The sequence below is a fragment of the Chinchilla lanigera genome, unplaced genomic scaffold, assembly GCF_000276665.1.
Source record: "Chinchilla lanigera isolate Chin_1 unplaced genomic scaffold, ChiLan1.0 scaffold00022, whole genome shotgun sequence".
Lineage (NCBI taxonomy): Eukaryota > Metazoa > Chordata > Mammalia > Rodentia > Chinchillidae > Chinchilla > Chinchilla lanigera.
In genome coordinates, this window is record NW_004955423.1 from 27400929 (window position 1) to 27410451 (window position 9523).

A 9523-nucleotide genomic window follows, 5' to 3' on the forward strand; every position below is an offset into this window, starting at 1 on the left:
AACAACAACAACAAAATAAAAATGGAAACCAGATTTACAAGCGCATCTGCTGTATAATTACCTGATGACAACAAGCCTGGGAGATTACAATGGGATCTAATATGATCAATAAAGAATGGAGCAGTTCTACTTAACACAGCCCTCAGCAGTTTTAAAATAGCTGTAATAAGGTAGGCTTGAGATGACCCAATTGCAGTTGTTCTTTTACCAATGTTGATAAAATCCTTAACTTTTCCTGTGGAAAAGTCCCAATAGCCTTCATTATAAATCAGGTTTCAGATCTATTTTGATTAATTAAAGGTGCAGCAAGAGTAAAGCCCGGCGGGTTTTCACCCAAACCTTTGCTTTGCTGGTCCCGTCTTAGCTCTCACCCTGCTAGCTGGTGACTCATGTCTCCGAGGGGCAGAAGTAACTCAGAGCGTATCCCACTCTTTCATGAGGTCTACGCCCCACAGATCAACAGGAAGGGGCACAATAAGTGGAGCTGCAGTGCCCATCCGTCCATCATGGCTGACATAAGGGAGGGGCAGTGCACCTTGTGAAACAGAGGGAGGGGAGGCTAGACCTATCAAAGTGCTGGAGGCGGGTCTAGTTGGCCAAGGACATGGCCATGATTGGCTATTTACTATGGTGACGTCAGCTCCCATATCCATCAATCCAGTAAAAGATATCCCATTTAGTTTAATAGTACAAATAGGTCTATGAACTGAAATACCCTGGGAAAAATTAAGTTCCTTGCTTAAAGGCTTGTCTCTGCCAGGTTCACATGTGTGCTTAGGGCAGGAGTGGAAATTTTAGTGGGAATTAAATTTGGCTTTTTTCTCCCCAATAAATGAATGTGAGGCGCAGCTGGTAAATCTAATTCTGAACTCTGATTGGTCTGCTGGACTAGAGAAACAAGGGAAGCAAGGCTTCACAGTGCACCCACCCCAGCCGAGGGACTGTTGTCCGTCCGGTTTGCAGAGAGAAGGGTATGCGGAAGGAGAAGTCTGAGCAGCACGGTCCCAGGTGGCATCTGATGCTTTGGGGTCACACTGCTGTGTGACCTTCTCTGCCCTGGGAAGTCACAGCCTTTACCTCGAGGCCCGATGCCAGCCGACAGTGACAGCACGGAGCACAGCTCTCCATCCCGCTGGGCCCACATGTGCACTTTGGGAGACCTGAGGCTGGGTAACACTGACCCCTCGCCCTGCCTCAGACAGTTCGCCTCTGCACCTCCGCTGGAGCGATTTGCACTGCTCAAAGCCAGTTGAAGGGATAGGGAAAAGTCCTGGCCAGTGCTGCACACATCAATACACAGAAATAGGGCCAGGTTTGGCCAAAATGGAGACAACTGCTCTTCTTTCAAGGAGAGTCACCCAGGTAGTCCTCCACACCATTTGTGGTACAGCAAAAAAGAAGGCTCTGCTCTGGCAGCAAACACCTCCTGTAAGAAGCCTCATCGATCCTTTAATCTGAATGAGGAAAGTGCCTTCTGAGCGGGCCGGTCCTGGGCCTCTGTTTCCTGCCGAGAAGATCTGTCTTCCTCTTCCCTGGACTGCTGTCCTGTGCATGCGGGAGAAGGCGGTGGGGTGGCTGCTGTTGAGTCGGGACTTCACCTTCCAGCTCTGTGACCCTCAGCAGGTTAGTTAACGCCTCATTCATGGATTAGATTCAAAACTGTACCCGGAGCCTTGTGTTCAGAGCTGTGGTTTCTGGAAGGTACTAACTACACCAAGGGTTTGACTCGCTCAGAAGTTCACAGCCCATGGGCTATTAATTGGTAGGGTCCGGGGGATGAGGTGGGTCCCTGGGGGTGAGGTTTGGGGGTTCCCTCTCTTTCTTTGCATGGGGGATTGAACCCAGGGCCTTCACATTGAGCTACATCCCCAGCCCTTATTTTATTTTTTTTGTTGAGATATGTCTTACTGTGTCACTAAGTTGCCAGGCTAGGCAAGCGGTTGTGACCCTCCTGCCTCACCCTCCCAGAGTGCTGGGATTCCAGTCAGCACCACTGTGCCCGGATGGCAAGTCCATCACTGGCTCTGGCTGTCACTCTCTCTGCTTCCTGGCCGCCCTGGGTGGGGCGTCTTGGGCCCATCACACCTCTCCACCGGGAAGTCTCCACCTGGAGCAGCAGACCAGGGGCCGGACCCTCTGACACTGTGAGGCAGAACAAACCTCTTATTTATTATTTATTTATTTATTTATTTTTGGTCTTTTTTGAGTCAGGGTCTCGCTATGCAGTCAGGCTGGACTTGAGCTCACTTTGTAGCTCAGGCTGGCCTCGAACTTGCAATGATCCTCCTGCCTCAGCCTGCCGAGCACTGGGATTACAGGGGCATGCCGCCACACCAGGCAAAAATCTCTCTTTTAAACTGCAGGTGTTGCTTTTCAACCCAGCCAGGGGCAGGTGACTAACACACTCTCTGTGGTTCAATTTTAAAAGTCTATAACGTGGGAAAACCAGCACCTACTGTAGAAAGAACGTGAGGAAATGCAGTTGCATTATGTGAGACTCAGTTATCATGTTAATAATTTTTTTTGGGGGGGTACCAGGAATCAAACTCAGGACCTTGTGCTTGCCAGGCAGGCACTTATGCCACTAAGCTATAGCCCCGGCCCTATCAAGTTAATAATAATGCTTAGCTATTGAGGGCTGATCAGGCCCAAAATCTCCCAAATGAGTGGACAGCTGAAGGCTTAAATAAATGAGACAACTGAAATGATATCAGGGCTCCAGGAGGGCCCAGCTCTCTCACAGAATTTGAGAATCTCTGGTAAAGAGAAAGAACTTCCCTGGGCGGCCCATATTTATTTGGTTTTCAAACAAAGGAGGGAGATACTGAAGAAAATGCAGGAATCTGGGCGGGACTTGGGAAACCCTCTCCGGCTTTTCTAGGTAATAAATTACCTTAATTTAGGAGAACTCCGCTAAGGCCAGGACGGCCTTCATGCAGGAGTGAGAAGTCTGCAGCTACAGCCTCCTTTCAGTTTACTGGGGTTGGAGCCTAACATCCTCAGCTGTGGTCTCGTCTTGTCCTTTGGGGCGTCCCCACTGCACAGGTCAAACAGGCCTCAGCGGGGGCCAGTGACTCATAGGGTTCACTTACCATGGGCCCAACGCCCATCTCTGGACAAGGGCCTAGGCCTCGGGCAAGCTCACACGCAAACATGAAGAGCCAATTGGTTTAAATTAAATACTGCTGGGCGCTGCTTCACGGCGGTCTCCATCGCTCGGTAACAGCCGCCCCTGCAGCAGGCTGGTTAAACAGAAGCGACGGCCACAGGACAGCCTCGGCAGGCTCCTGCACACCCTTCCAGGCTTGCGCTCAGCACACAGAGGCACTGGTGGAGAGCGTGAACTTACGCCGTGAGCTTCGCCCCCTCTGGGATTCTGATCAGTGCTGAATTAAGTCCCGCAATACCTGGAGAAGACTCAAGTCTCGCCTTCTTCAGCCACGAAGATGACACCCTCCCTTCCTCTCCCTTTCCCTTGTCGTGCAGAGTGGGGACCAGCGCGCTATCTCCTCCCAGCAGTGCGTGTGGGTGACGGGCTGAGCCCGGGCCCCCGTGCACCAGGCCCCGGCGGCCCCAGCGGTGTTGATTCAGTTGCAGGGTGGCGCCCAGTGCGGCGCCTGGCACCGGCAGGTCTTCCGCAGGGGTCCCGTGGGAGCGGGCGTGGGTTTGGCACTGTCTGCAGTGCTGGGGACCGGGCCTCACCTGCACCGGCCCTGGCCTCCGTGTGAACCCGGCGCTGTTCCCACTCGCGGGTTCTAGTCCTCAGGTGGACCCTGCGCATCCTGGGGCTGTGCAGTTGCCGGTGATGTTCCTGTCGCACGCGGGCGCAGGTCACAGTGCACACGGGTGGCCCCGAGGCTGCGGGTACCCGCGAGGCCCTGCAGTGGAGGGGGCTTCTGGCAGCACCGTGGGGACAGAGGGCCCAGCCTGGCCGTCAGCAGCAAAGGGGCCGGGCAGGCACAGGATTGGGGTGCATCCCGCATGGCGCAGGGCAGGCGCCTGGCCACCCAGGAGGACAGGCTGTGCCCTCCCCAGGTCACAGGGCCAGGCCTGGGTCCCCACCGCGCGGGAGGCTCCGCTGCAGTGCCAGTCCTCCGCCCGCCCTGTCCTCCTCGCCCCCTGTGCTGGCCAGCCGGGTCCCTCTCAGTGGGGGAATGGGTACGTCGGGTTTCAAGAGCAGCAGGTGGAGCTCTCCGCACTGCTGGGGGCTTGATTCCCTTTGTGTTTTGAGAGGAGATCTTGTCCTGAAGTCCAGACCAGGCTTGAACTCATTATCCTCCTGCCTCAGCCTCCTCACACTGGCTGGGCAAAGCCCTCTGGCACCTTGACACCTGACGCGGGGACCCAGCCAGGGAGCCCTGAGGCGCTGTCCCGGCCCAGGGCCCAGCCAGGGCTCCCCCTCAGGCCCGGGGCCCCCTCTTCTGGGTGGGTCCTGTCCAGGCCGAGCTGTTCTGGGTCAGTGGGTCCCGCAGAGACGGCGTCGGCCCCCACCGGGCTTCTGCTGTTCCTTATGTTCTGAGGCAGAGCGCCTGGTAGCCCAGCCTGGCCTCATACAGGCCTCCTATGTCGGCCTCCCGAGTGGTGGGATTTCGCAGGCGACACCACCACGCCCGGCACAACCGCCACCTGGAGTCGAGGCACACCTGTCAGCCCAGTACTCCGGAGGCTGAGGCAGGAGGATCGTAGGATCGTTGTAAGTTCGAGACCAGCCTGGGGCACACAGTGAGTTCAAGGCCAGCCTGAACTGCATAGTGAGACCCTGTCTCAAAAAGACAAAATCAAAACAAAATAAACAAACAACACAGCCGCCGCCTGTTCACGAGTCTCCGGTTCGGGCAGCCCACTCTGGTCCTGTGCGGCACTGCGAGGTCTCCGGAACCGGCGGCTCGGGCCCTGCAGGCCGCGCGCCCCCTGCTGGCTGCGGAGGAGAAGCGCGGGGCGGCGTGGCTTTGGCTCTGCTCTGCGCATGCGCCTGCGCGGTGCTGGGAACCCAGCGGGCTGAGACCTCTGGGCGCCCGGGTGGGACCCCAGGACGAGGGGCACAGGGGCTGGGGTGGAGAGCAGGCCCAGGGGTACCCGAGCTCAGTCTGCAGCATGGGCGTGGCCAAACCTTCACAGGGTCTCACTGCGTAGCCCAGCTGACCTCCAATTTTGGGGCCTCCTGACTCAGCCTCCCAAGTGCTCCTGGTTTCTCATTATTTGAAAAAATAAATCTGATCACGAAACTCCTAAAGTACCTGTGATGCAAACTGAGTGTGGTGGGCTGGGCGTAGTGGCGCACACCTGTCATCCCAGCACTCAGGAGGCTGAGGCAGGAGGATCCCCGACTTTCAGGCCAGTTTGGGTGACATGGGGAGACCCTGTCCCAAAACAAAACTAAGAAAAACCCAAAACAAAAATAGCAATAATAATATAAAGCTGGGGTACAAGTTCAAGCTGTTAGGGTTTGAAGACAGTAAATGTTTCTTGACTTCCTGAGATAAGGCCGGGTTGCTCTGGTCCTCTCACTCCCCCCCAAAGGACTGGAAGTCTGGGCACTGGGGCAGCCAGGCTGCTCTCTGCTGCCGTGTGTCCCCGAGTGTGACCCGACCGCTCGCGAAGGCGGAGCCTTCACCCTGACTGCGGCCCCCGTCAGCACCTCAGCCCTTGCCTTCTGCGTCTGCTCCAGGGTCTGCGGGATGGAATCCGCCCTCTGCTGTGTGAACAACCAGAAATGGGAAGGTGGGGTGGGACCCCTGCGGGGAGCAGGGCAGAGTCAGAGGGGCCGTGGCCACCGCACTGGTGACTGCAGCGGCTTCCAGGCTGCAGCAGGGGCCCCAGGCAGGCTCTGCTGGGGGAGGGTCACAGGGGTCAGTTTAGGGACCAGGATGGTGTGAGGGTGGTGACCCCCGAGATGCAGCGTTTTCAGGGGCCCAGGTGCGTGGCCCGGGGCGGAGCCTGGGTCTCTCGCAGAGCCGCCTCCGGCCCTGGTTTGATCTTTTTATTTTTTTATTTTAAAATGATCTTTTAATTTTGAGGCGGGGTCTCCCAAGTCCTTGGACTTAATGGGATGGGGCTCGGATTTGAGACCCTCCTGCCTCGGCCTTCCTGGATCCTGGGATGATAGCTGCCTATTTGAGGCTCTCCCGAAATTCCTCTGGTTCTGTGCACGCCCCCGCCGGGCAGGCCTCACGTGTGCGCTGCGGTGTCTGCGCGAAGCCTACCTCTAAAATCGGCTGCGAATGCACAGGCTGGCGGCCGAGGACCCGCACCTGGCAGACAGCTGCCCACCACCCTCTGCCCTGTGCAGAAGCCAGTGCCACCTCCGCTGCCCGTCTCTCCCCGTGGCCTCTACGACGTCCCAGGCCTCTGCCTCCTGAGCACACCTGTGGCGCGCCACAGCCTCTGTGTCCCGGCACAGTGCTCTTACGTTCCTGCGTAAATAATGTTCTGGGGGCATCCTGACAATGGCTAGGTTTACTTATTTATTTACTGTGACGGGGTCTTGCTATGCAGTTCAGGCTGGCCTTGAGCTCACTTTGTAGCCCAGGCTGGTCTTGAACTCACAACAATCCTCCTGCCTCAGCCTCCCGAGTGCTGGGATTATAGCGTGCACCACCATGCTCAGCTAATTAACTGTTAAATTAAGTAATTAATTTTTAAATCACAGGTTTAAGAGGTGACTGCTGATCAAATCTGTGGATTGCCAGCCCTAGTGACTGGTTTCTGACCCCTCCCACAAAGGTGTCAGGCACTCTGGGTGGAGAAAGTAAAGCCGGAGGTGAGGAAGTCCTTGCACAAGGTCCCCCCAGGAGGGCGGGATTCAGCCTCAGGCAGTGGTGGCAACCCCGCCTCTGCTGCGACTGGGCTCCCGGCTAAGGTGTCTCCTCTGACACTCAAGACAGTGGCAGCGGACAGGCGTGACAGCGGATGGGTGTGACAGCGGGGAGGGGCCGGGTATGATAGGGAGGGGTGTGGCAGATGTGGGACAGGGATGTTTGCGGCAGGGAGGCGTGGATGGGTGTGGCAGTGAGGAGTGGCTTCAGGAAGCCGTGACAGGTTGGACTCCTTGTCTCGAAGCAGAAGCCACAAGGAAGCGAGGCCTCAAGCGCAGGGTTACACTCTGCTGCGACCTCACCCGTGGGGGACACGAGCTCCAGGCCCTGCAGCCCCGAGGAGCCTGGCTCTTCCCGGCCCGCAGAGTGCAGCAGCTGCGTGCTCAGGGCGGATGGTGAAGCCAGAAGGAACGGAAGAAAGCTGCATTCTCACGGTTCCCCTCACAGCCTCAGCAGTCCGCCCGCGCTGACGCACGCGCCTTTTCCCCAGAAAGCAGCACTGGCGCCGCCCCTCAGGACTACAGGGAGGGGAGAGCCGGTTGTCACCCCGGCCGGCCAGCGGGTGCATGCGCGAAGGAACAGGCAGCGGGTGTTCTTGCAGTGTGTTTAATGGCAGGCCCACCAAAATTGAGAACCATGTCTCAGAGCGTCCTGTGTGCACACATCACACACACGTAAGGTGCATTTGGGGGCGTCGCCCACCTCGCCTCCCTGGCTGCTGTCTCTGCAAACCCCAAGATCTCCCTGCGCGGGAAGAGCGTGGCTCTCACCCACTGCCCACGTGGGGCACACCAGACGCTGCCCTGCGTGTGGCCCCACAGAACCCCACAGCGGCCGTGAGACGCGCGGGCCACACTGCGTATGCGGGGGCTGTTCCTGGGAGCGGGGTGTCAGCAGAGCTAAAGCACTCGGTGTGACAGCGCTGGAAGGAGCCCAGCTGATGCCCAGCTGACACTGGGCGGGGCCGCCCGGGTCTGGCGTCCCGGGGCACGTGGGCTCTCAGTGAACAGCCGCACCCCGGCCGGACCTGGCTCTCGGCCTTCTCGGTGCTTCTTAAACAGCAGGCCGGAGCCCCTGCTGCTGAGCACCTCTCCCGGCCGGTACCCGGCACCACCCATGGGGGCCCAGGGTTTCTGCCCGAGTTGCTCTCTTAGTGTGTAACTTTCAAGGAAGGGTGGCTCCCAGGGCAGGAGATGCAGCCGGGCGCTCACCACCGGTGCCCAGTGCATGCACAGCTTGATGGCCAAGCAAAGGTCCCCCAGGTCCTTGCTGCTGGGGGGCCCAGTGTGACTTGGGGCTTGCCCTTCTTGGGGGCCGGATGGACCTCCAGGGGCCCGGGACCCCAGAAGAGCTCCTGGATGGAGGCAGCAGTGCTGAGGCCGGCTAGGCGCCTGTCTGGAGCAGGTGGGTCCACTTGGGGTGCATTTATGGAGCTCAGAAAACAACCAGAAAGCCTTTCCGGGCTGGCAGGACATCAGGATCACCAAGGATAACCACGGCAAGGCCGTGCAGAGACTCAGGCCTGGCCCTCCAGAGCCCCGAGTCCTGCAGGAGAGAGGACGCGTGGCTGGCTGGCCACGGGAGCGCCTGCGTGTCCAGCCTTCTTTGTAGATCATGGACGACACCGCTCCTCGGGGACAGGAGGCTGCTGCTGGGCTCCGTGGTGCAGGATGGAGACAGAGGACCAAGGACGAGCAGGCCCCTCCCCGGTTCAGCACGTGGCATCAGGACCACGAGCACCGAGCGGGCAGAGCCGACATCCACTGCGAAGCAGACAAGCTCACCCCAGGGCGGGAAGGCAGCCCCACAGGAAGGGACGGTGGCCGGTCACCTCCAGCCGAGGCCCTGGGCTCCGCGTGGGGGTCAATGCGGCTGTTACCTCCCCTGAAGCCCCTCTTCCCGTGGGGCCCTAACAGCAGCCGGAGTCCCGCGACAGCACGGCCAAGGTGACGGTGCCCCGCTGGTGCTGAAGGATGGCCACGGCTTGCTCGTGGGTGACGCCTTCCAGGCTCTCGCCATTCACAGCCAGAATCTGATCGCCGCGCTTCAGGCGGCCGTCGTCCGCGGCGGCTCCCTACGAGCAAGAACACTGGGCTGAGCTGGCACACAGGCAGCCCGCGGGAGACGGCGCCCCGGTGCTGGCTGAGTGACCGGCCCGGAGCTCCGAGGCAGGCACAGCACGGGCGCCTCTGGGGCACCGGGGACTGTGCTCGTGGTGGGCCACGCAGCCGGCGGATGCGACAGCGGCTCTGGTTTCAGAGCCCTGCTCACGTGAGCCGCTGCATCTGCCCCACGTGGGGAGCGCAGAGGCAGAGGTGGCGTGGACGCAGTTGCAGTGACCCCACTGTGGAGAGCAGGGGTGGCCTAACAGCCGTGCCGCCTAGCTCAGAGCTCCAACCGTCCTTACGCGGGACATGGGCTCTCGGGGCCGTCCCCAGACGGGTCCGCAAGGCACTTTCCTCGCCCGCAGCTGCAAAGTCCCTGCAGAGCAGGCTGAGTCCATAAATGAGGGCCCATGGGGCTGGGGACACCGTCTGACATGAGGTCAGACTCTGCTAGAGGTGCAGCTATGGTCACTGCCAGCTCAGACCCCAGGCGTGCTAGAGTGCAAGGTGTGGGGACACAGGGGCTCAGGGTACAGGCGTGTGGGGTGTGAGGTATGAGGTGCAGGGGCTCAGGGTGCAGGGGTGTGGGGTGTGAGGTATGAG

The 9523-nt window shown here is 59.2% G+C and overlaps 1 protein-coding gene across 6 annotated transcripts in view; it reads right to left on the bottom strand.

The window, feature by feature from the left end:
• Positions 1 to 7405: 7405 nt before the first annotated feature.
• Positions 7406 to 9523, bottom strand: part of Inadl (InaD-like (Drosophila)) — a 228732-nt gene continuing 226614 nt past the window's right edge. For all 6 annotated transcript variants that reach the window (XM_005385344.2, XM_013514443.1, XM_013514444.1 and 3 more), the window contains one exon: positions 7406 to 8889. In XM_005385344.2, coding sequence (XP_005385401.1) covers positions 8725 to 8889 — 165 coding nt within the window. In that variant the 3' untranslated portion in view covers positions 7406 to 8724. The remainder of the gene's footprint in view (positions 8890 to 9523) is intronic.